The sequence below is a fragment of the Archocentrus centrarchus genome, chromosome 11, assembly GCF_007364275.1.
Source record: "Archocentrus centrarchus isolate MPI-CPG fArcCen1 chromosome 11, fArcCen1, whole genome shotgun sequence".
NCBI classification, from domain to species: Eukaryota; Metazoa; Chordata; class Actinopteri; order Cichliformes; family Cichlidae; genus Archocentrus; species Archocentrus centrarchus.
The window spans coordinates 29,230,504-29,258,255 of NC_044356.1; the positions used below are offsets into that span (position 1 = coordinate 29,230,504).

At 39.2% G+C, this 27,752-nt stretch overlaps 1 protein-coding gene across 1 annotated transcript in view; it reads right to left on the reverse strand.

Moving 5' to 3' along the window:
* Positions 1 to 27,752, reverse strand: part of trappc9 (trafficking protein particle complex subunit 9) — a 244,221-nt gene that overhangs the window by 46,403 nt on the left and 170,066 nt on the right. Inside the window, 2 exon segments of the mRNA XM_030741516.1 lie at positions 14,887 to 14,977; positions 25,703 to 25,856. Of these exon segments, the coding sequence (XP_030597376.1) occupies positions 14,887 to 14,977; positions 25,703 to 25,856 (245 nt within the window).

Consider the following 27,752-nt stretch of genomic DNA (forward strand, 5'->3'; position numbering starts at 1 on the left):
CAAAACTAAATTGAGGAGTGTTAGTATGGCTCAAGGGCAACTTAAAAACCCACCATCATTCAGTCCAATCCAGTGCAGCTGATGCAGATATTTCAGCTAGCAAGCACAAATTTGCAAAACTTTGAAATTCTACAGTACAACAGTCTAAATGGTCATAGGTCATTCAGGAGAACAAGGAAACTCTACCCTGCTGCCCAATCTTCAAAACACTAAAAGACCAGCAACCTGTTATATTTGTTGCTTCTTCTTGTGATCTTGATAAAGACTTTGGCATTATGTTTGCAGACAAAGCCAGTATTGAAAATAGACTCAGTAAATGGGATCTCTGGAACTAATTACAAGGCACGCTGCGACCGTCTATACCAGGTGGGTAGAACAATAGCAGGTCCTGAAAAAAAGGCCAACCTGGCTAGACAAAAGGAGAACATAAAGCGATTCAGCCTTTAAAAACACAGTGTGTATGTGTGTGTGGTCCGACTATGCTCAAAGGTCAGTCACAAAGTAATAACATTCTGTGGAGTACTCAAACCTCTGATTACTACACTAATAATCCTTCTGTCTGGTTATAGAACAACAGCTGCAACAGCTTTCTATGCCCTGAAATTATGTACCCCCCCCCCAAAAGAAAGAAAACTTAATAATTTAAACATCACAAGCAGTAGAAATAATATAGTAGTAGGAAAGTAGAATTGCTGTTTAGAGTGATGATCAGTGTTAGTGTAGGATAGTACAGCTGGGAAGATTCCCTAACACTTATTTACACCCCCAGTTCTGTCGCATACACAGTTCAAACAGCACTAAACCGCTGACCTGGCTGTCCATGAAGGTGGACACTCTTCTTTTAACTTCAGCCAAAGTGGAAGGCACTTCAGCTGAGCCAATTCTGGCTTGTAAAGATGCAGATAACTAAAATCCCAACAACTCTGGGTAAGCCTGAGGTGTCTACGCAATAAAAAGCTTAAAAAAATATAATGCAAATACAATGCAAACATTTTTGTTAATCACACAACCAATTCCATTACATGATGAGAGTATGAGTAGGGGACAACTTGCCACAATTCTAGTTAAAGTTCTACTGCATTTATTAAAAGGACATCTAACTGTCCTAAGTCTTTGTTAATTATTAATCCATCCTTTGTTTCATGTCTCAGTGAGCACACTGAGTTCAACTGCAACTCCATAACAGGTAGATACTTCCACTATAGGAGGGGCTAGAAATCAGCCTTGCTGATTATTTCATACAGATCTACAAACCAATTATTTCTCTTAGACTTCACTGTAATTACCCCTTCTAGCCAGAACTCCTTGATATTCAGAAGTTGAACCAGGTACTGAAGCATTACAACACTGCCAAATATTTGTATCAAAACTACAGCCATTATATTTCTGAATATGTATTGTGTAATCTATGAAGGAGCGATACAGATCCCTAAGAAGGAAAGAAAAAAAAAAGAGAGCTGTTGACTAAAATATTAAACACTGGATTTAAACAAGTCTTGGTCAAAACACTGCAAAACTGATTAATTTATTTGGGTAAAATAATGTTCTGATGGATTAATGTATTGTTAAAGCCTTATGACTCCATCTGACAGTTAAGTGACAATCTGGATAATCCGCCTTAGTTAATTGTTTTTAATGGGGTCAGTTCAATTTGAATCAAACATTAAGCTGTTCAGATGTTTGTATCAATTTAGCTGTTTCCTACTGGGACATTTAGCCTTTATTAACATTCTATTGTGAATTTTGTTGATGTGCCCTTCCTGACAGCTCTGAAAGCAATTAATTAGTGACAATTAGGCCAACAGCCAATGATGGCAGTTAGTGTTATGTGGAAAGGCAACATTCATGTCTGACTTTCAGAATGATTAATCATGAAGGCTGCAGTACCTTTTTAATTGATCTCTTGTGCTACAAAGCTTTTATCCTGGCAAGCATTAACCCAGTCATAACTAGCACCATCGTCATCAGAGGCAGCAACAATAGCTTTTCAACTCAGTGTCAGACTGTGGGTGTGTATGAGACCAAGGAAAAGAGCTATCAGAGCAAATAAAAAAAAAAAGGGCAAAAGCGATTAAAATAATGTGACACTGCAGTCTCTCCAAATGTTTCCAAAAATACACCACCTGTGCTTTCCAGGCACAGTAGGGTGCTGCAATGATGCTGTACAGCCCTCGAAGTAGCCCCATAATATGTTGTCACCCAGGCACATATCATTTTTGCAAGCTACAAACTCTGCGCACACACTCCTCTTGCTCCGGAAGATACAGTCTGCATTGCAGGGCAGAGGGAAATGACAGGATAACAGTATGTTCAGTGGTTCTCAGCAGGTGTTCTGTAACGGTGATGGCCGGTATGTGTCAGGGCCAGAAACCTGTCAGTGGTATGAGCACAATCCATCCATTAAGTCCTAAAAAGTTTCAGTTACCTACAGGGTGACACAGACCTGTCAGGGGCTGCTGTTCCTGTGGATCCCTGACCAACATCTGATGAACCACAATCAACCGTGATGGATGACCTGCTTCCTAGCAGCCGTATGGAAGAAAATATATAGTATGTGAGAAAAGGGAACAATGGACAGTGGTGGGACTTCAGATCCTTTCAGCAATGAAAGACAAAACAAATTTAACAAATAGACATCATCTTAGATAAACATTAACATCCTCTGGCAAGAATCATAAACACTCCATCAGTCTTCTCATCTGCTTATCTGATTCAGAGTCGAACATCCAAACTCTGCACAGAAAAGTCCCAGCCGACCGGTGGCTTCAAAGTGACAGTGCTAACCACTGTGCTGCCCTCCAAACCATGAACAATCATTAAAAACTTGACTTATTCTGATGTGCAGCTGCAGCACAGTCCCCGGGGCAGGATAATAAAATTTTGAGGCTGTTTAGGTCAATGCCCAAATTTGTCCATCTCCCAATTAGCTAAGCCTTATGTAATTCACATAATGAAGGCCGCACGAAGAAAGAGACATTTCTTTACCTTCCATCTCCAATTTTATTTTTGTAAACAAATGTGAGGCATGCACAAACTGAAATCAGCATCACAAAAAACTAAGAAAAACGCGAGAGCTTCTCTGTTCATGTAAGAAAAGCTGTGATTACATCTCTGCGACATCAGCACATCACTGAGGTGGATCAATAGCGACAAATGATACAGTAGAATGACTTCTCTCACTGAGGGGCTATGTCATCTACCACTATCATCAAAAAGAATGGCAGGCTCTGCACATGTCCAAGAATTATGTCTCAAGAGAAAAATGCCTGTGCACTGGCCCCAGGTCTAACCCAGCAAACCCTGGCTCCAACAGGGTGGTCACATCACCAAGAACCAGGCCAAAGGTCTTGATTGTTCCTTATCTGATTACAGCGAAAAGGTTTCTCAGTGTATAACAAGAAAGAATTTTATATTGGAGCATTAATATTCAATGCCTTTAAATAAGAAAAAGATATATTGTGAGAATGTTAGCATTGCTCAGTTAGTGCTATTAATACTTTATACTGTATGACTAGTAAAATGAAAACATTTGCAGCTCATTATATTTAATGATCTTATTGTTTGATGCTCCCAAATTTTACTGACACACATATTAGTATCTAGGGTGACTTTTCAATGTGCACATGCACCAAAGAGTCCACCTAGTACCACTATGATTAAAATACTTCATTTTTGTTGAAAACACATTAGATAGAGTTCCTACTTTAATCACAATAATTGGCCAACAGTTATCAGTGTGGATATAAAATGCCTGACTGGACTGTGATGGTATTTATGATACCCTGCAGCGGAGTTGCATCACGCAAGTGAAAGTTAACAAACTTTCCGTATTGACCCGAACATCCAGTGTAAGTGGGTCTCTATTAAAGACACATCCACAAATGTTGTGTTTGTTGAGTTGAGGTTCTGATGGTACAAAGTTTAATAACTTGGCAACACACCTGTCTTTGTACCCCAACAGGTGAAACAACTGTGGTACAATATTCCTTCTTTTAGCAGGGCCTGAAATAGTGTGGGAACATTCTCACAATGAAACCAGAGGTTGGACTTGGTTGCATTTAGAAATGTCAGGTAATCTGTCTTTCAGGGATGAAAAGGCAGCCGTTGGGGATACTCTTGTTTCCTCTAAAGAAATCAATAAGGGGGGAGGTTTTATTTGATATAAGACGGGGAAGGAGAAATAGGTTTAAGCTGAAAATACATTTGGAGGACAGTGAGAACTAAGCTCATTCGGAAGAAATACAGGAACGCTTGTTGGACAGATACAATTTATACAGCACAAATAATGAGTTCAAGTGTGGCATGAATCAGCACGCCAAAGCATAAAAGATTTTACTCATTCTTGACATACACAGAGGGTAAATACTTAGTTTCCACATTTATCACAAGTCCAAAAAAAAAAATCTCCACAATCTGATCTCCACGACTTCAATTCAACCCTTTACTCCAACTGCATCAACATAATTTTGCTTAAGTTTTATTTCTCCTACCCTTTCCTCCCATCCCAGCAGTCTAAATGAATGGGTGAGCGTGTAGTGTGCTATCTGTGGCAAGCCGGGGGAGTTTTGATTTATTTCCACAGCTCACCCAAACTGACGCACTGACAGCCCGGATTGTTCTGTAGCCATGATAAATACCCCATAAACAGACGCTCCAAGCCTGTTAAATGTGCTAACTCTGGATCCACACAGGGCCAGAGAGAAAAAGGAAAGGCTAGATAGGGAATTACAAAGTGGGCTGGTTTACGCTTTGCTCTCATTTCCACATTAAAGCTACCAGGGTGATAGGATAAGACTGGTGATTTCAGCCAAAGTAGAACAAATGATCCTTTCATGCCTCCTCCTAATGTGGTAAAAATGTATTAACAATGCTTTGTTACTCAGTGTTGTGTTATGGTAATCCTAAATGACACAATGTGCAGAAATCATTATTCACATTCATAATGGGTTTAATGACGAGTTGAAAAGCAATTGACTCTTCCTGTTAGATCCTCTGCTATTTGAAGACTCTGCTGTCCATGCTATCCCATGATTTCCCACCCACTGCAAATATGACTATCTTTGTTTCCATCCACACACCCATCTCAGTCCTTCTGAGTCAGAACTGCCTCTGTAAATCATGCAGAGCAGCCGGGAGACTTCCAAAAGAAGTGTGAATTGTCCTCATATCTCTCTCTGGTTTCAATAGGAGATCTTTAGGATGGCTGACTGACAGAGCCTTGGTGACAGAGCTAAAAAAAAACAAGCCAATAAATCAGCCTCTTCCATCCCAGTCCTCCTCACAGCACCCATCAGTCAGCTAAATGGGCCACGCCCACTGCAAATTTGAGCCTAATGCACTCCTGTAGATGGAGGGTGGTAATGTGTGCATCTGTTGATGTCCAGGCAGGAAAAAATAGGATTTTATTAAAACTTTTTCAGTAAGACATACCCACTCATTTACTGTGTGCCTTTAAAAGCTCACACTCACACTCTGATGGATACATCAGGAGCAACTAGGGTTCAATACTGTATCTTTGACATATGGATTGGAGGAGTCAGAGTTCAAACCACCAACCTTCGGATCAGCAGACTCTACTTCCTGAAGTCCACCAGTCCACTTACCATTTACCACATATAAATATACAGCGGCCCTTGCTTAACAAACACCAAAATGGCCACAGTGACAACACTCAGTTTGGGGCTTCGCTAACAAGTGGCTGAAGTCACAATGGCTACATCCATCTTAATATCCAGTATATGGGTTAGAAACAATTTTTAAGAATCCAGGCACCTTATTCATTGTCCCTTTCTGTCTTCAAAAGAGAGGGAAAAAAAAATCTTAAACTGAAAACCTAACAACTGTAAATATAAATTTCTTCCAAAAAAGTTTATTCTTCTTTATTTGATCTAATTATCCCATTTAATGATTTTCTAAACACAAAGCACATCAATCTGAAGACCAAACAGTACATCCATTAAATACCCGTTTGCCTGAAAAATTAATTGATAGTAATTTAGACGAGGTTTTAAATGATTAACTTCATGATCAAAATCAAAGCAGCAAGCAAGAGATCCCTTTTTTTATTCCACAAAGTCTTCTTCCTACCCACAACCTAGTGTGTGCATTACCTAGAATGCAACTGTCTGCAGACAGTTCAGTCAGATATTTGGTGAGTTCGGTCACATTGATGTGAGCGGAAGGGAACAATATATGTGACTACAGTTTGTGAAGCTTGATCTTGTCCTGTTGCCCTTCATTCAATACTTTAGATTCCAGCAGTTCTCAGTGAAATATGACAAAACAGAACAAACCGACACAAACACGGCATCGTGCTAGCGGGTTGTTAATGTAGTCGAGCTTTTGTGCAGCTCCTTGTGGAGCAACAAAGGCTTTATGCAACCTTTTTTTGACAGCAGTAAGCAGAGCAAATAAGAATATCACCTTCAAAAAAAAAACGTACACACGCTTTGATAGGCAACAACAAAAACTGGTGGATTTATCCTTTAATCAGTTATTCAAATCATTTTATCCTGGGCCAAGAATTCCCTCATAACAAGTGTCTATACCAAATTTTGAACTACAGATCTATTTAGAATGTAGAAATTGCTTATCTGACATTAATAAATGTATGATCAGTACTTCATTGCCGTTTCAGAGGACAGGGAAAGCAAACTGAAAAAAATAACAGCCATAAAGATTTTGAAATCTACTCAAAGTAAGAAAGTAAAAGTAGCTCTTTGGAGGGCGTTTCTACCTCTTTCTTACATCTTTCTCCATCTGAGTGAAGTTATCGCTCATTCTTTGCTCTCCCTGGAAATACAGCAGTTGTTCTTTTAGTTAGCAGACACACTGTGTGACAAACTGCACACACTTATTGTGCTTTATGTTTTCTGTCACTCATTTTCCTTACTGTTCCCACGTGTAGCCTCTATGTAAAGCACAACTTCCTCTAGCTCTTTCCGGTCTCCGAGCGAGCTGTGCAGGAGCCTCTCCCTCTATCGTGTGGTGTGTCTGTACCCTCTCTCCCTCCCTGTTGCTGCGGCTTGCAAGAAAAAAAAACGCTCACAATCAGCAGCCGGCTCCCACACTGACTGGAAATGCAAAAGTTTCTCTGACGCGTTAACCCAAAGTAACGAGCTTATAAGAAGTAAAAAGTACAGATACTTGTGTAAAAATGTAGGGAGTAAAAGTAAAAAGTAGCCAGAAAAATAAATACTCAAGTAAAGTACAGATACCTGAAAAATCTACTTAAGTACAGTAACGAAGTATTTGTACTTCATTACTTCCCACCTCTGTAACTGTGTATAACCGTTACGGCCCCCCCGAAACTCTCCATTTGATCTGTTGGTTGCAGTTTTAATCTCATTTCGCTCTCAATTAGTTTGTTGTACTTGTCTTCGAATCTACTAGAATAGCTTTACACGACGAACAGTTTAAAATAATTCATATTTATTTTATACTCGATCTTGGTGCAGCCCCTCAGTTCAATTACTGTCAGAGACAAGCTGTTTTTATCTCCCCTCCCTTTCCCTTTGAGCCAACTTTCTTTAAATTCGCTGCCCCTCAGGAACAAAAGGTTTAAATAGCAGGTAGTGTGGTCTTCTATGCTCACAGCCAGAGCTGTATGCCTAAGATAACCACATAAGGGCTAGCCGAGACTCGAAAAAAATGAGAAAACTCAAGTGTTTAGAGCAGTCTGAACCCTGAGCTTCTGGCTCATAAAGATTACTTACACATACGCTGACCTCATTATTTAAAACTTTGGCCATGTTTAACATGAGCATCCACTAGCTAAACTTAATCTTAGTGCACAAGTTCACAGAATTACACAGGGTTCAATTCTATCTGAAATAAAAACAGGTGCATCCAACACCCAGTGGATGTGTCTGCATTTCTAAGAACTCGTGACAGACTGAAGTGATCTACAGAAAGATGGGCTTAAAAAGGCTTTCTGCCATCTCCCACAGGCCTCATAACTGCTGTTCTGAAAACCACAGAAGAGCCTGAAATTGATGTCCTCACAGATGTGACATGTTAGCAGCTACAGGTGCAGTCAGAATGCTTCTCTTTCATTGCAGTCATGCACGCATTCACTCCCTTCCTCTTTCTCAGGTCAGTGCCTCCAATAACCGTCACTACAACAGGACTTCGGCGTTAGGTGAGTCTGGGATATTTGGCAGCATCATTTGTCAAACCTGCAGCACTCATAGCAGATGAGCATCTGACAACAGCTTAAAGACATTTTATTCCATGTGGCATCCCCTGTGCGTGTTGAAAAGCCAATGCTAGTGACTGCTCCAAATGTCTATCAGTGGGTGGGGAGGGCATGAAGACGGGGAAAAGAAAAGGAGTGCGAGTTGGTTCAGAAGCGCTGTCTTATTAAATTATCTCTTCGCCTTTTACAGCCTGGCCCCCGCCCTTCGCTTTCCATCTCTCTTCTAGACTAAACATTTGTCTTTCCATTCATGGGTGCATTTCATTTCCATTGAGATGGGTTCCTGGTGGTGTAGCGAGAGAGGGGGGGGGGGGGGGGGGGGGGGGCACACGGAATGGGTGCAAAGTCCACATTCAGGTTTGCTGTTTTCCACATCATTGCATGGTAACAGCACTCTGAAAATTATAAACTGTCCAAAATTACTTTAATGCAGCTTCAAATGAACGGAACACTTGATTTGTATTGATTAGTTAATTTTTTTTAAATATCCAGTAATAAAATAACATTTGTTAGCGAAGCTAAGAATACATATAAATATTGCATATTAATACTTCCAATTATTTTTCTGCATTTTAAGTATTTTAAGATTTTATTCCCATATATTCTGCTGCTTGCAACTGACTTAATACATGTATATGTCCTGAATCACAGTGTTTAAGTTCTGAGTTAACTTAAGTGACACACTGTCTAATTTTACATAGTAACCTGCTCTCACTTTCTCTTACAAGAACCAAACAGATCATTAAACTGTCAACCCCCATCTTAAAAATGTCAGGGTTCTTCCTGTCCTTTAGAGAACCAATGCTATCCTTTAGTCCTCCACCATCATCTGCCCAGCTGGTGTCACACCCTCACAGAGCTCTGTCTTTATTAGCCAGGTAACTGTTTATTTAGCAAGACTCCATTAACCTGACTCCTATCACAGGTGCACCACCTTACCTTTAACCAAACTGACAGCTGAGAAGCTATAATCACTGAGGCTATTTACATAATGCCGGGCTGTGAAAACGATACCACCTGCTCTGGCACTGTAACCATGAAGGGGCCATTTTCACGTTAAAGCCATTATGGGCATTTTAAACCATTTAAAAGCTTTTACTTTCAGTAAATATGAACATTTTTATCCACCCATCTTCTTCCGCTTATCCAGTTCAGGGTCATGGGTGGTTTGAACATTTTCATGTTTGAGAAAAATCATGTGTGTTGTGTATGCAACACGTATCTGTTTCTCCATGGCGCTAACTCACACGAGAAAGTTAAATCAGTTCAACAATGGGGCAAAAAAATTCTCCGCAGTCATCTACATTAATTTGTAAGAGTCACAAATTTGGGTGCATTCACATATACTTCTTGTCAATTTTTACCTATTATACCCTGTATTTGAGTGAGATTTTAAAAAAAGTGTGTGGTTTGATTTGTGCTGGGTAAAAATCTTTCCTCTGAAAAATCTGATCTAACATCCCCCCATCAAACTTCCTCCCTCTGAGTTCTCCAATTTTAAGGATGACAAGTACTCCTTATAGGTTTTGGTAGTGCAATAAAATTTTGTCACAGATAATTAAACCAGTCAGCCAGCAGCCTTGTGAAAAACAATAGCTGAGAATCTCCAAGGCTGCTCTGCTGACATTTAGACTGTTTGTAAAAACAGTCTCCCTTCTTTCAGCAGCGCTTTCAAATCCACAGTCAACCTATACAGTTTAGTGGACTTGTTGTTCACATCTGTAACACACTGACAAACTGCTGGAGTTGAAAATTAAATGACTAGAAAAACAGAGAAACTCAGAGGAAATCTTGTTGTAATTAGCGCACGAATTCAGTCACAGAGTGCAGTTGTTTTAGCCACCAGCTATGAAATAATCTATCAAACATTTATCCTGCTCTGTAACACCTGCCCGTAAATTATGTCATAAATATGTCTGGCATACTGAAGCCACAGTATTATATTCACACTTCTCTTAAACAAATATAAACACAACAGCAGCATGTTGGGAATTTTAGCTTCTGAAATCAAACAAACTCGTTGGGGATAATGTAAAAAATTGTCAAAGCAATCCACATATTTCAGGGCAGAAAAAAAAATTGTATAAACGAGCTTTCTAGACACCATAAAGAGCGCAGCTCTCTAATCTAGGCTTGTGCTTGTTGTAAAATATGTTTTCACTCTTTTGGTCTTACCACACAAACATAAATGTAATCCGCTTTAATTTCTTGCCCGCTCAGTGAATTACAGCAGTTTCTCTAAACCTGAACAAAATGAAACTCAGCAGTAACAAAATGTTTCACTAATTAAAAATATTTACTTGCATTATTCATTTGTAATTATGCAGTGAAATTTATCATATATGATCTCACTTCATTGCAAGTCTGCTGATGGGACTGTGGGACTGATTCTGCCCAGAGTGAGAATCATTTACTAATGGCCTCTGTTTGCTCCCCTTTCAATAATAATAATGAGACTATAAACAAACACAAAGCCATAAAAAAAAATCTGGCACTTTCCATGTTCTCCGTTTCCTTGAACCAGTGTGATCAATTATTCATAGGGTTTCTATGGAAGCAAATCACAAAGAGGGATCAAGTTTCTCATGCCACACAATTGGCTGAGCACAGGCAGAGATGTCAGAGCCTCTTTCTCCAGCTTAAGGCCAAGTATCTATAAATAAGAAAAAAAAACACTTCATTTTTTTAAATATTATGTTTCACTACAAACAGCTAGAAGAAGAGCTAAAAGAAGAGCTAAAAGCTAAGCAGCAGACATGGACTTAAGTGACTAAAATAGATAAAGGTCAAAGTGAAACCACTGTTGAAATAGCTTGTTAGAACTATGGCAACAACTGAAATTGTTAGCCAATGATTGCTAAAAACCATTGAAAAGGTCAGCAAAAGGTACATATATACAGTTGAAATAGTGAGCTATAAAATATTTGATAAAGTATTTTTAATTCAAAGTATAGCTAGTATAGCCTGGTCATGCTAAATGATGTTAAAGCATGACCAGGCAGGATAACGTTCTCCACGTTATGCTACCTCTGATCCTAGCCAACTAGAAAAGATGAGGAGGGAAAAATGTCAGAGGCCTCCACCTGTAAAACCATTCCTGTTTTAGGGGTTGTTTCATTGTTGCCCCTCTAGTGCACCTGTTGTTAATTTCATTAATACCAAAGCAGCTAAAACTGATTAACAACCCCCTCTGCTACTTAACCGACCAGATCAATATCCCAGAAGTTTAAGTGACAATGCTATACTCCGATTAAAAAAATTCTCCTTTAATTTTTTTGAGCACTATATTTATCTGTCAATCACTTTTAGCTACCTCTGGTTTATGTTACAGCAGCCTTCATATCAGCATGTGTAAACAATTATGTGTTGTTAGGCAACCAGGCAGTGTTGTTTTCCATTGATTTCTATGGGGTGAAAATGACTGCCCCAGCAATTCTAGGTATACGTGGTCATAATTGTTTTCTTTTTATCGCACACAACCAAAAAAAAATAAAATAAAAATTTATATATATATATATATATATATATATATATATATATATATATATATATATATATATATATATATATATATATATATGATGAATAAACCCATTTCTGAAAAGTCATGAAATTTGAGATGAACATCTTTAAAGATATTAAGGCGTTAAGGTTTCTCACTGCATCTGGCACCACTTACACCAGTTAAGGAGGATGCTCTGTGTTCAAGGACACTGATTAAGAAGTGGATTTTGTTTTATTTGTTTAAGGGTATGTACAGACAGTATAAAACAGCCCCCATATAGTGATAGCTGTGGTTGCAAAAGGACTTCCAGTCCTGTAGACATCCAGGGGTAAATTGCTTTCTGACTTCACCTGTGTAAACACTTTGCTGCTGAGATTATGGGCTCAGACACTTATTTGGGGGGGGGGGGGGGGGGGGCGCCAGTCTCAAGCCTAGATGAATTGGGAGTGTTGCATCAAGATTGTTATCTGGCATAAAATCTTACCTGAATCAAACATACAGCTCAGGGGAAAAAAACAAAACAAAATAGTTTAACCCCAATTCCCCCCAAAATGTGTGTAAAATGTAAGTAAAGGCAGAATGACTTTCAAATCTCATAAACCAATATTTCATTCAGAATAAAACACAGAAAACATATCAAATGACATATCAAACTGAGACATTTTACTATTTCATGAAAATATTAGCTAATTATGAACTTGAGAGCAGCAAGACAATTGGGACAAGGTCAACAAAAGGCTGGAAAAGTATGTGGTACTACAAATAAACAGCAGGAAGAACATTTTGTAACTGATTAGGTTAATTGGCAACAGGTCAGTAATGTGACTGGGTATAAAAAGAGCATCTTAGAGAGGCAGAGTTTCTCAGAAGTAAAGACAGGCAGAGGTTCACCAACCTGCGAAGAGCTATGGCTACAAACTGCAGAATGTAAAAAGACTTTGAAAATCTCATCATGAGATGATGCCCAAGGGACAAGTCCTAAAATCAACACTGGAAATCCATGATCTTCAGGGCCTCAGGCAGCACTGCGTTAAAAAACTAGAATGATTCTGTCACAGAAATCACTGCATGGGTTCAGCAACACTTCCAGAAATCTTTGTCTGTGAACACAGTTCACTGTGTTATCCACAAATGCAGGCTGAAGCAAAGAAGAAGCCATACGTGCATATAATCCAGAAACACCATCTCGTCTGAGGCAAAGCTCATTTAAAATGGACTGAGGCAAAGTGGAAATCCTACAATCCAATATTAAGCAAGAATAAGAACAAACAGCACATCCAGGAAGGACAAACTGATGAGGAGGGCCGGCTCTGTGGTTGGAATGAAACTGGATTCTCTGGTGACGGGTGCATAGAAATGGACTATGGACAAACTACTGGACATTATGGATGATGTCAGTCACCCTCTGCACACCATCAGCAGTGACAGGCTGCTCCTTCCCAAGTGTAGGACTAACAGACTGAAAAACTCCTTTCTCCCTCACGGCATCAGACTGTACAACTCCTCTCTGGGGGTGGGGGGTGGTGGTATTATTTATTCATTCATTTGTTTGTCATAGTAGCTATGTCATTCTTTTAGAGTATGAAGTTTACAGAAAGCCATATTAAGGCGGTCCTCAAACACTTTATCGCATAGTTAGTAACTGGATGTTGACTGTAGAACTGTAATGAAGGATTTCGTCCATTAAGCAGGGAACCGTTACCGCAGCCAATCATACAGCATCAAGTGGAACGGCACTGTATGCATTTGCTCACAAAATATAAAACAAAATACTGCATTTAGTTCTGCATACAAATGTTTTTCATAGCGTGTAATCACTGCCCATGAGTGTATGTCTCTACTTTCAAAATATGTGAATATAGACAGCAGGCAGCACAAATCCCTGTCAGCTTCTCTTTTACTGACAGCTAACACCCTTTAAACTTGCTAAAAATATATGCAGATGTTTCAGAGAAGTGCTCTGACATGCAATGTGTATTTGTTTTACACTCATCAAGACTATTACAGAGTAGAAAAAAAAATTGATTTCCAAACAACACAAATCTCGTGCTGCCATTTCACATCAGCTCTGTAATAATGTATAATATTGTTATTATTGTAGTTACCTTTGTATAGTCGCAACAGCAAGACAAACAAAATAAAGATTTTAGTCCATAAACACCATGTGAATTAATTGCAAGTGCAATCAGAATGTTTGAAATTAAAGTTGCATTCACCTACAGCAATTTTGCTTGTGTGAGGCTTGGAGAGCAAAGGCATTTAAAGCATCCGACTGGACTAATGATTTTAGACACTGGGGAAATCGTTGAACTATACCCATAATTGAGCCTGTGATAGTCTTGGCATCCCTAATAAAGGCATCCTAATGGGCTGAGGCAAATTATCTGGCTCACAACAAGCAAGCCTTGCAAAGGCCTAAGTCTGAACTGCATAACTACTTTTGCATAAATTAAGACATGAGGGAATAACAGGTACGTCTGCAATAAGAATGCACACGTGAAGCAGAATATCAGCTTTTCTCTGGAAGGTATTTGAAGGAAGTGCATGTCAAATGCCAAAATATCCAGAGAAGAGTGAATCCATTGAAGCATTTGCTCTTGATTCTCCCATTTCTGTCTCAACAGATTCTTACATTTCCATGCCTGATCTGCTGTGTCGCTTCATTTCGCAGATTGCTTTCTCTTTGCAAAAGGAGGACAGCCCCAGCTGACTAATCAAAATGCTGGCAGGGCCCAAAGAGAGGCCAGGAATCTCAGAAAACAAACACCGGCAGTAAATCAAAAGTGATTTTAGAGGATGATCACAGATGGTGAGACTGAAAAGTGCTCCTACAAATTCTGTGCGTCCCCTGTGATTCACACATCTCCCAAGCTGCTGTCTACACTTCTCCAAAATAGCCTGTAGCCCATTATACATGCAAATAAAAAACATGGCTTGAGACCAATTCTAGAGGTTTATGCACTGACAGGTGAGAGATGGTCACGTAACCACCAAGGTACTGTAACTGTAACTAGAAGATGAACATATTCATAGATGTGAAGTAAAATCCATGTAAAACTATAGCCATAATATTGCATATTTTCAGTAGCTTGAGTTCACAAACATCCAATTATGGGTGTGGCGTGAGTTCACAACCATTAATTTCACAGGAAGACAAATGCAGACACACACAAAAGAGACTCACCCCACTGCAAAGGAGCAAGCTGTAGGTGCTCCAGGACCAGCTGGTTGAGAACTCCCTCCACACTGGCTTCTCCAGAGCGACGCAGAGATGGGTGGGCGTGGTTAAGGACAGCAGTATGGAAAAGCTTTGGAGAATTTCAGGAATTAATCAACATGAGGAACTCTGCTCTACATTAACACATGTAACACTTTAGCTGCATACCTGGTATTAAATAAAAAATATATTATACTCTAAATATAACTAATCAGACAGTTATTCTGAGGCAGGAAGGAAGAAAGGAAGTATCAAGCAGGGAAAAAGTCAGAGATATATTGGTATTAAATTAATGAGCGGATCGTTGCACTTGTTGCACAAAGAGATAGATATCACTTCCTGTCTCCATTCAGTGCCACCAGAGAATGTCATACTGCATACAGTATATCATATTTCAAACAGAGCATGTAAATTTCAATGAAACAATCAGATCATGCTCAGCTAATAAGGCTGACTACGACTTTCCAGTAGGTGTGACACAATACTAAAGGGTCTTTAGATAAGACAAACTGAAGTTTGTTTAAATATTAAACCTGGAAATGGTAAAACCAGCAATAAAATTATTTGAATTCAAAATAGCGGACTTACAGGTTGGTTTAAGGAATGGCTTCAAGTCTTGGGATGTGATGTGTCTACTGAACACAACAACAATGTGGTTACACTGAATGTGCAGTGTATGTGGACTGTTGGTGGAGCAGAAGTGAAATGTATCTTTTTAGTAGCCATCTTTGGCGTACGGCTGTGTGAGTCCCTTGCAAAGCTACACAGTGAGCTTTTGCTTTGGAACTATTGTCTCCTCAGACTTTATGCAGTAAACATTTATAAACTACACTGTGTAAAGCTATCATGCAACTTCCAACTGAAAAATAATTGCAGATGCTAGATTCATGTCATCTTATTACCTTAATGTCTGGCTATTTATGTAATCTGTAACATTAAGCTAGATATAATGCATACTTACAAGGTATTCACATCATTCAACCACGTACAAAATATAATGCAGCCATGTTGTTTACATTTGAGCAATACTGCTGAGCAGTAGGTATGGCTTTAATTTTGCTCAATGATGAGTCATAGTAAGTACTATTTACGGCCATGAGTCATTCCTGACCAACATGTGAGACAATGCTCAGCCAATCAGAAGCTGGCATAACAGGCTAATCAATAAGCTTAGAGCTGATGTTACTATAAATGATCAGACTGGCTCTTTACCTAGAAATTTGGGATTCCCCAGTTTTGCACTATTTAGCTACTGCCAGATGATCAGTGACCTAGGTCAGCTAGATATGGGGGAATCCCCACTTTCTCCATTTCAGTCAAGTAGGTATAGCCTGCATGATCACATGACTAGGCTAAGCCAATCAGGCATGAGAAAAAGGCAGCATATCATTAGCATATATTTTCATAGCATTAGCAGCCTGAAATTGTCCATGCTGTTTATTGTCCACTTTAGATAAATATATTCTGATTAAACATCCAGGAATATGAATATCGTGTTGCACATCTTTGAAGAGTAAAGAACACATATGCCAAATTTCATGGCTCAACTCCTTGTGGTTTTGGAGCCTATAGAGCAGAAAGGTAAAACCTCATGGACAGACACCCGGATGGACAAATGGTATGAAGACAATACCCTCCTGCATTACACTGTGCAAGAGAATTGCTTCTGCTCAATGTCTTCAGATGGTTGATGCTGTTTACCATGCTGCTTTGGGGCTCATTACTAACTGGAATGTGTCGATGCACCACTGTGATTTATACGCTTGGGTGGGACAGCCTGCTTTGGCCACCCGCCAGATCTGTCACTGGTATACTTTCATCTATAAGGCAATACTTGGACTAATACCTGCCAACATTTGTACAGTAATTGCACTGAAAAGTGACCTTCCTTACTCATTCCGTTTTCAAAACCAGTTGCTGCTTTCTGTTCCACTTGCCTGTACCAAACTAGGTAAAAGGCTTTTGTTCATTCTGCTTCCGTCCACATGGAACATGTTGCAGAAAGACTGGAAACTGATTGAGTTAATTTTATTGAGTGCTTTGAAAAACAAACTGAGTTCTTGAGGCCAACTCTATAATATGCACGTACTTTTTTAACTATGTAATTTTGTAAAGGTGTTTTGTATTTTTATTTTTTGCTGCCTATCTTGGCCAGGACTCCCTTGAAAAAGAGGTTCTTAATCTCAATGGGACTTTCCTGGTTAAATAAAGGTTAAAGAAATAAAATACAGTTGAAAAAAAGGATTAATTTAAAAAAAGGTGTGTCCTATCACTCTAGGCTGGTAGACTGATTAGAAATGATGGCTGACAGATGTTTAATGAGTGAACAACATGTTAGTTTTTGGAAAATACCAAACTGGGCTGAACCATAAATCTGCAGGTATCACTGATGTCTTGTTTTTTTTGTAGGGATTTGGGTTTCTGAAATAGATTTCCAGCATTGATAAATCAGTTTGTCATTTGTATGAAATACTAATTTCATGCAATCTTGCCTTGTGTCACTGAATGCCTATCTGCCACTTTAACTCTTTTTAGCAGTTAATGTCTATCCTGTTCAATATCATTACATTTTTATTTATATAGCACCAAATCACAACAACACTTGCCTCAAGGTGCTTTATATTGTGAAAGGTAAAAAGACCTTACAATACAGAGAAAACCCCAACCATTGGACAGCCCCCTATAAGCAAGCCCTTGGCGATGGTGGGAAGGAAAAACTCCCTTTTAAAAGGAAGAAATCTCTGGCAAAACCAGCCATCTGTCACAACCAGTTGGGGGTGAGGGGAGGGATATGCTACTTTGGTCTCCAATTCACTGAGCCTGGCCTCCATGGCTACAAACAGGTTACATTTCTTACAAGTAAAATTGCATTTACTGTTAAAGGAGGCCAAGGAGTAACTAAACATTTAACACACTGAGCAGGAAAGCGTAGGAGGGACAGGTGAAGAAGCCATGCAGTTAGTGACTCAGCTAAGAGCTAAGCTAATAGCTACACTAAGCTAAGTGAATCCCTGAAGTCAAAATGAGTGAGTACTATGAATATAATTTACAGGTGATTCAGCAGAGAGTATCCTTTGGATACAGCATGTGAAGATGACATTATGAAATAAGTCGTTATGTGAAGATTCATGATTAATTGAGCTACACAGACTACGCTACACAGAAAAGACCACTGTGAACAGGAAGCGGTACAACACATCCTGTCAGTGCTGAAAAAAAGCCCTTCAAAGTGCTTTCTCTAACACTTCAACACCAAGTCCTGTGCTTTCATTTTTCTCATATCCTTATTTATTTTTCTTTATTATAAAGTCACATTGTTATATTTTTTTCCAGTTCAGACTCCTTCAGTCTGCTTCTTTAACGTCATATAAACCGCAAAGCCAATCGTGAGGAAATGAGCAATTTAGTGGACGTTTTAACACAAACCCACAACCCTCTGAGGCTTTCAACCATGACAAAACCCCTTTTAAAATGCTCTTAATAGTAATTATAGGCCAATACTGTAGTCCTTTTGTGTACTTCTCGCTCTACATTAAAACTCTTACACGCTACTAGGAACAAAAAGTCACTACAAATGCAGAAAAATTGTAGATATGACTTCATTTTAGTTTTAGTTCACACATTCTGAAGAAACCCAAGCACCAGCTGAGAGGATCTGTTTAACATTACAATACAAAGCTATGGACATCAGTGGTTTACTAATTGACCAGAACTGCTCAGATTTTCCTTACCAGATCATTAAAGAGCCAAATTTACTTTGTGACGGCTGCTTTTGCAGTATACACTAAATGTATAGACTCATGTATCTGAAACATCCAAGAATAACTACCAAAGCAGTCAAAAAAAAAAAAAAGACATTGTATACTAGTAATAGCACTAAAAACAAATCCATCACGTTATGTTTGTGTTATCCTTTCATCTAGATGTCAAAGGTGAACAGGGAGCATGTTTCTATAATGATGGCATTAAACCGATCATAGAGAAGGCTATCAGTGTATGAATACTGCATCAAAACAAATACGGTTGTCAGAGGGCAATTACCCAGATAATATGTGATGACAAGGACGCCGCTGATCATTTACACGGCTGACATTTGGAATAATGGCTGAGACGAGCAGCGCCTAGAGCACCAAACCTGTGTCTATTAACCTTTGAGGAACAGTGCAGAATGCATGAAGAGGTTAAGAGAAAGACAGAGTGGAGGCATCTATAGACAAAACATATGTACTGAAAGGTGCTTCTACCTTTCTGCTGGATTGTCTGAGTCATGATGAATCACATGTCACATCATCCATCCTTCAAAGAATAATGGTGTCAGTACTGCAGCTCTGATCACTCAAAGCATGTTGAATTTCTATTTCAAGGCTTTGCTGGAGTTGTTGGGTAACAAGATCAGCAGATATGGTCTGTTTTCAGCTGTACAACATGGATGTTGCAGTAGTGTAATGATCAGTAGCCTGAGCCAGGCTTGACTTTTGTTGGAAATCCTCAGTGGACCTTCAGACAAGCTTTGAAACAGATATATTACATAATATGGGCTTGAGCAATGCACAAAGAGTAGTCGCTTTAACAGCACTCTATTGTAAAGGGAATGTAAACGCTCATTACACTCATCCAACTTGCACAAAAGATACTGATTTTAAATGGACACGAGGTGAGGTGATGGGTCATGTTAACAGAACATGTGAATATTTCATATGACTGACGGCAAAATATCCTGGTATAAATTTATTTGAGGCTGTGTGAAAGACAATTACATTTCAGAACGCTTATCAGGAATGGCTTCCGCATTCACCTTTGCTATGTTATATTCAGTGTATTTTGTGGGCACCAAACACCACACTCAACAATTCAGAAAAAATCTTCCCTTGTGGGAACGATTAATATGCAGGTCTGCTGTCCATAATTATTGTCAACAGTCATTTACGGTTTGGTACTTTCTATTCATTGCCCAGATTAATTTGGATAGTTCTTCACAATTTCACACTTGTATTACATATTTGAAATAAAAAGGCACCTAGAGTGTTGCTTGGAAAATTAGTTCACCCTACTTTGAGCTTTAAGAGTGACTTTTAAGCTGTTAATTTGTGAACCTATCTGTCTTGTTCTGGTTGTAAACTAGTGGCTTTTCAGTAGCTTCTTATAGAAACAGCCTGAAAAGCCTGCCTAAGGAGTACAGCTGTGCATTGAAGGTGATCCATCACAATTTAAAACTAGTCCTAAACTGGTCTGGTATCCTTTCAAGCCAATCTGACTTAAAATTTACACCTCCTACACAAATCTTGGTATTCTTTTAAACCAAATTTTGAACTTTATACTTGGTTCAGTTGACAAATATTGCAAGAATTGAATTACTACTAGCAGCCAAGCATATGAACCTACTACTATGTTGTTTGTTCAGACTACAGTGACTTGGATGTCTCTAGCCTATTTCATCTGGTCCAAAAGGCAGCAGCTAGGCTGTAAAAAATACCTCATCACTAGCAGCACATTACCTATTTCTTGCCTCATCCCATTGGTTTCCAGTAATACCCAGAATTGAGGATCATCATTGTTTGTGATGGAGGCCAAAAAACTTTGTAATAACCTTCCTCATTCTATTAAATGTAAATGTAAAGTTGTGTCAAAAAAGAAAGGTTTCACAGGACACAATGCAGTCCACATCTACAGCGCCATGGAAAAAAACAAACACAGCATATCAACATAAAAACCTTATACTGTCAAGCATGGCGGAGGAGGGGTGATGATTTGGGTTTGTTTTGCAGCTGTAGGAACTGGGCATCTTGCAGTCACTGAGTTGGCCATGAACTCCGCAGCATACCAAAATATTCTAGAGTCATGTGTGAGGCCATCTGTCTGACAGCTAAAGGTTGGCTCAAATTCAGTCTTGACAATGATCCCAAGCACACCAGATCTACAACAGGATGACTGAAAAAGACTTGAATCATGGAGTTACAAAGTACAGACCTCAACCTGACTGAAATGCTGCGGCAGGACATAAACAAATGTCCCCAAGCACTGCAAAAAAAAAAAAAAAAGCCAAAATTCCATCCATCCATCCATCTTCTTCCACTTTTCCGTGACCGGTTGTGCTGCCTTAACAGAGAAATCCAGAGCTCCCTCTGTCCAGCGACCACCTGCAGCTTATCTGGATGAAAACCAAGGCCAACCGACAGATATAGACTCTCCAGCGTGTCCTGGGTCTACCCCTGGGCCTCCTCCCGGTAGGACATGCCTGAACCACCTCAACTGGCTTCTTTTAATTCTCCTCCAAATTGAAAGGAGGCCAAAATTCATCTTTATGATAAAGTCATAAAGAAAACAATTACAAAGCTACTGACTCAAAGGGTGTACTTAGTTTTTCACGACGGTATGCATGCATCAGGTATAACCAAACAGGTCTGAGAACAAGTCAATAAAAATTTAAAGGATTACTTGGCAATTTTCCATTTAAAATCATCTCCTTGGGTACCTCTGGACCATTTTCAGTGATGCTGCTATTATTAAATCATTGCATAGACATGCAATGATTTAATATTGCATTGGGAACAAGCCCATTATGCACCTTGGGCTTGTTCCCAAAAGAAAAAAAAAAACCAAACTCTTGAACTTTCATATTCTCTGAGACAGCCCAATGCTGGAACACAAGATAGTTCAAGTGGTTTCCATTCGATGTTGTCCCTAAGGCAAGTCGGGACAGAAATCCATATTAACATTCTCACTCATTTACGATGCAGAACCAAATGAATGCTGAACAAATTGATGAGCATGCGCCTGCTCTCACTCCTCACCTCATGCCCTGCATTTGTGACTGGAAACTGTGAACTCTTCACCTGAGAACTGCTGTAAACTACTCGGTCTTAGCTGGTGACCCAGTTTTAATGCTTCACACAAATTTTATTAGGACCTGGGTATTTTATTCCCTTTGTGAAGCACTTTGTTTTAAAAAGGCAAATATAAATTTTTCATTGATATGATAAATACATTATTGTAGAGAATAACAGTAAGTGACTACAGACTACATATTCAGAGCTGGTTAAGGTGGCCATCGGGAGGTGAAAATCCACACTGTGCATTGAAGGATGATTCATGAACTCGTCTACGACCTCCTCAAGGGGAAGACACACATAAAGCATTTGCGTTTTATCTCTTCCATTTTGTATGGTGCCTGTAGTGCATATGGCAAAGTCATTCTCTATGAGTAAATCACTATGAAACACCAACAAACCAAGAGTAATACTGTAGGGAGCTCATAAATTACAAATTAAAGTGACTGTTATTTGCTCAAGGCCAAGTGAGTAGCTTCCAAGTGTGACATGCAGAGTAATCAGATTTTAGATTTCTCTATTTTTCATACTGTAAAAAGGGAAAATCTACCCTGAAGCAGAATTTACATTGTACTATTCCAACGACTTCAGCAGCTGAGTCACAGAAATGTCTCAGTGTGCAGAAAATTATAAAATCAAGGTTTGACTTGATGACATAATGTGACATCTGTGGTATAGTTCCACCAATGCTGTATTAGTAAGCGACTCAACAGAATTTCTACTGTATCCTAATGAGTCATTTTTTTTTATTTTTTTTTAAATAAACACAAGGCACCCACAATGAAGGTTACAAGACTAAAATGTCATATTTTTAATTTCTGGTTTAATTTTCCACGCGAGAGACTGTGTTGTACCTCATTTTCAATTAGATCAACACTGCAAATCCCCTAAATCCTTTTATTTTTCTGGCCTGTTCTTATTGGCCCAATCATCTGTTGATACCATCCTGAGTACTATATCATACGTCTGCAAACTATTCACCTTTAAAAGAAATTCATAAATAACAATGGTAATGGCATGTTCTAAATTGGATAAAATGCTATGCCGCTCAAAAAAATTAAAGGAAAACTTTTTAATCAGAGTATAGCATCAAGTCAATTAAACTCCTGGGATATTGATCTGGTCAGTTAAGTAGCAGAGGGGGTTGTTAATCAGTTTCAGCTGCTGAATGTTAATGAAATTAACAACAGATGCACTAGAGGGGCAAAAATGAGACAACCCCCACAACAGAAATGGATTTACAGGTGGAGGCCACTGATTTTTTTTTCCCCTCCTCATCTTTTTGCTAGTTTTGCATTTGGCTAGGGTCAGTGTCACTCCTGGTACAATGAGGTGATACCTGGACCCTACAGAGGTTGCACAGGTAGAACTCCTCCAAGATGGCATGTCAATACGTGCCACTGGCAGAAGCTTTGCTGCGTCTCCCAGCAGTCTCAAAAGCATGGAGGAGATTACAGGGGACAGATAGTTACTTTAGGAAAGCTGATCAGGGCTGCAGAAAACCACTCAACCTATCAGTAGAACCAGTATCTGTTCCTTTGTGCAAGGAGGAACAGGATGAGCACTACCAGAGCCCTACAAAATGACCTCCAGCAGGCCACTGATGTGAATGTCACCATGACTGCCATTAGGTCGGTGGGTCCTGGGTTCCTCCTGGTACACGACAATGCTCGGCCTTATGTGGCGCGAGTATGTAGGATGGTCCTGAAGGATGAAGGAATTGATACCATTTACTGGGTCCCATGCTTGCCTGACCTAAATCCAATAGAATGCCTCTAGGGCAGTATGTTTCAGTCCATCTGACGCTGCCAGGATGCACCTCAGGCTGTCCAGGAGCTCAGTGATGCCCTTTCACTGCTAACACATTACCCAGTCCATATCAGTATAGATATCCAGCATGATGTTTTTTTTCTCAATTGAGAGCTGATGTGTTTTCAAAGTGTTCCTTTAATTTAATTTGAGCCGGTGTATTTGTCTTTTTTTTCATTCCTGCATAGAAGCTGCTAAAGTCATTAATTGCTTACCATGCTCACTAACAATCTGCAGCTCTTAAATAGGTGCACTGGTATTGCCAACTAGTGAGTGATGAGCTGATACAAGGTACTAAACATAAATCCAACAGCTGACTATATGCTGGCCTCTCAAGCTCTGCTGCCATACAGTTGTGGCAGAAAGGAACTAAATATGTTTAAACTGTAAGAAAGATATTTGGATTGGAAGATGACCCTCCTTCAGATGCAAGATTTTGGTGAAAATGTGACGGATAGTCTGTCTATAAAACAAGGGAAAAAAAATAACGTGAATGGCTCAGTCGCACTAGACTAAAAAAATGGGACAGCAGACCGAGTCCATCTTACCATTGATTTATCTCTGTCTTGACTCATCAAAGTCGCTTTGAAGACAGCGACCAACTGTGAGCGATCACAGGCCTGGTCCCTGTCTTCGAAGCAAACATTTCAAAGGCAATGAAATCACAAGTTCAATGCACATGCTAGGAATAATTTTGGTCATGCCACAGGTTCCAACTACCATTTTCCCTCATGTCATGTCACAACATACTGGACACTCCAGTCTGGATGTGGAAAGTCGTGTGGACTAATGTTGGTCAGATTTTGGTCATTAATTTATTGAGCCTTATATATTCACTGTACAACTTTGTTCTTTATTTTGAAAGTATTATTTCCTTGTGTCTTTGGATGTCTTGCTGGCTTTGAAGTCCCACCTTTGTGATTGAATAGCCAGCCCTGAGTCATTTCACCCATTCCTTGTTATCTGTTCCTCCTAGTGTTTTTACTTTGTGTGCTCTCCTCACCATTATTAAACTATCTGAGTAGCTTCAGTTAGTTTCTTTAATCAGCTCTTCAACAACCTTCGGTTTTCCATGTTTCTAAAATTTATAGTCACTAGTTCTGGACTCAAGTTTTCTTTTATTGTTATCTCCCTGAAAAATGTCTGAATTTGGATCCTTTCTAAACAGAACTTAAAAACAGGAAATGCAGTACCAAGGTAGCAAGAGATGATTAGCAGTCAGTACTTAGTCGGTACACTACTCAAAAAGGTTATCTACTTGTGCCTAAAATTCAATTTTTTCCACATCAAGAATCCTTCAAGATTTTCTTTTATGTAACTCAGCTGCTGGGGTATTGTTCGTCTCTGCTTTCTCAGGCTTTACTTTCATCTCTACAGTCCTTATTCTTCAAAGACCACTTCAAGATGTCAGGTTGGAGACTTCATTGTTAAAAGTCACTAACTGTTTGAATAGAACCTTTGATTTGGGGTTAGTCTTCTCTATGTGCTAATTTAAAAACATCTTCAGCTTGGAGAACAAAAGATACAAAACACATGAGCTAGAACATTAACTTTGCCTAACATACTCTTTTTCGTTTGAATGCAAATACTCTGTACTGTGGTATCAGGATCCAATACTGTAGGTCACTGACAACCATTCTTGGTTGTGTTTTATCCACATGCTATGCAAGCACACTTTGAAAAACTAGAAGTGGTTACTTTTCAAGTTAAGCCTCACGAAGGAAGCATGCTAACCTCTGATGGACAACAAAATAGGAGCTTTGGCAAAGTGTTTCATTACACTGGATGTATTATCACAGTTAGATTCCTTAAGATTCCTCACTACCCTGACTTCACAGTGTCAGGGTAGTGAGTGCTTTGCCATACGCTTCTCCATCTGCTAATGCAGGCAAAAAATGTTGCATACTGGCCAGTAGTCCTCCAGATGAAGGGTCCAGATGTGCTCACTAAGCTAACTGATGTCAACAAACAACAACAGTTGAAGGAATGCTGACAACATCTGTGTGACCGTGACCATGACCACAACTATAGGGGATTATTACAGTACCTTTAAATGATATAGGGTATTTCACAGTCTTTGTAACTACTCAGTTCTGGTTGAGTCCTCTAAAGAGGCTTTACAGTACACGAAACCACTGAAAGGATATAATGCTCCAACAGATGCCCAGCTTGCTGTTGATCTGGCAGCCTTGGGCATGCTGTCGCTCCTCCTCCAGCTGTTTGGGGTTACTGAAGCGAACAGTCTCCTGGTCCGGCTGTGGCAGACTCTCAAAGTCAAACTTGTCCACCTGAATGGCCATCCTGTAACAGGAAATGGGAGAAGCACTTAGCAATGCATGCTTTTGCTTATATAATTTTTGACTCGCCAAAAGGAAATTCTAACAGTTTATGACTCTGGGAATGACACTTACATAACTGTCATTTGAAACTTTAAAACTAAGTTTAAAAAAGCATGAATGACATTATGGAGTTCAAACTGCTCACAGCTGATGTTTGAGCTAATATTAAGTGTTGGGCATGCTCAAGTATTAAAAGTTAAAATTCTTGAACTAATGAGTACTTTTATTGTTGATGAACAGGGTCAAAAGCAGCGAGGTCACATTACTTCCCCTTTCTGCCATATCTGGACTATTTAGCTGCCTCCTGTGAGAAAGTATGAGTTCACAATGTTGCATTAGAATGACTCCAGGTTCAGTGGTATCCAAAGTAAAGCAATGCAAATAGTTGTGATTAATTATACAACAAGTTGGAAGAGATGGCTTTTTTTTTTTAACTACTTGATGTATCGCAGCAGAAAAAAATTATGCATTTCATAGGAAAATTTTAAGACTGCCTTCTCCCAGAAAATGACCCCTTATGTTGTTTATGTAAGCTGTTTCTATTTTATTATAACATTCACACAGCAGTCAGAGGTAACCTTTAATAGCTAGTCTGGCTGCTGTGTGAACAAGTAAATATAAAAATGGGCGTCGCTGTTATTAATTTTATGGCCCCTTCACACAGAAAGTACGTAAAATACACACTGTGCTGATCAAAACTTAGGCTGTGCTGTTAGCTGTGCTTCATCATTTTTTTTTTTTTTTTGCATTCACTCGCTGATTTTTTTTTTTTGTTTGTTTGTTTCTATTGGCTTTATGAATGCGCATCGCAGTGCCCTAACCCTAACCCTAACCCTAACCCTGGAATCCTTATATGAGATGTAGGAACATACAAACATAGATGCAAATTTTGTTTTGGAATGATAAATACTAAGTTACCTTAAAATACAAATCACATTGGGTGTGAAATTAGCCACAAAAGAAACAATAAAGGCCTAGAAATTCTAGTAAGTGGAACAGTAAAATTCACCAACACACAAGTTTAAAAAATACATGGTTCCAGAAACTTGGTGATATAGTAATTATCTGCAGGGCTTTTAATTATCTACTGTATGGCTAACACACTAGCAGGCTCAGCACAATCTTGCTCTAAACTGTTACACGAGGTCTCCAAATTCAAAAATCTTTCCATCTACTTTGCTGAGTGACCTTTAATCCTCTTGACATTTTCCTGAATACTCTACACTGACTTCAGTTCACTGATATGAAGTCATTGAAGGCGAGGAAGAAATGGTGAAATTGGCATGTTCTTTAATTAAAAAATAAAATAAAATGCTTTCTCCTTTGTGGAACAGGAAAGTCAGGGAGATGAAGAAAGTAGGCAGGAGTCAGGTGCAGGGCAAAGAGAGAAGTGGCAACGGAAAAGAAAAAAGCTTATAGTAAGCTGTATGTGAGGCTGGACATTAAGGAAAGAGAAAAGGACTTGTGTCAACTGGCAAGGCAGAGAGACTGAGCTGGAAAGGATGTGCAGCAGGTATGGGAAGTCAGGGCAACTATGAAGACAATGCAGAGTAGAACATCAGTTGTTCCAGATGACATACCTGTAGAGAGAGGGAAGTTTCCAGGAAAGAGGGTACAGGACTTTTTAACCAGATTACTTAACACAATCCTGGAGAATGAGAGGATGCCTGAGGAATGGAGAAGTGTATTGGTACCAATTTTCAAGAACAAGGGTGACGTGCAGAACTGTAGTAACTACAGAGGGATAACGTTAACGAGCAATACCATGAAGACATGGGAAAGAGTTGCTGAAGCTAGATTAAGAAGACAGGTGATGATAAGTCAGCAGCAGTATGGCTTCATGCTGAGAAAGAGCACT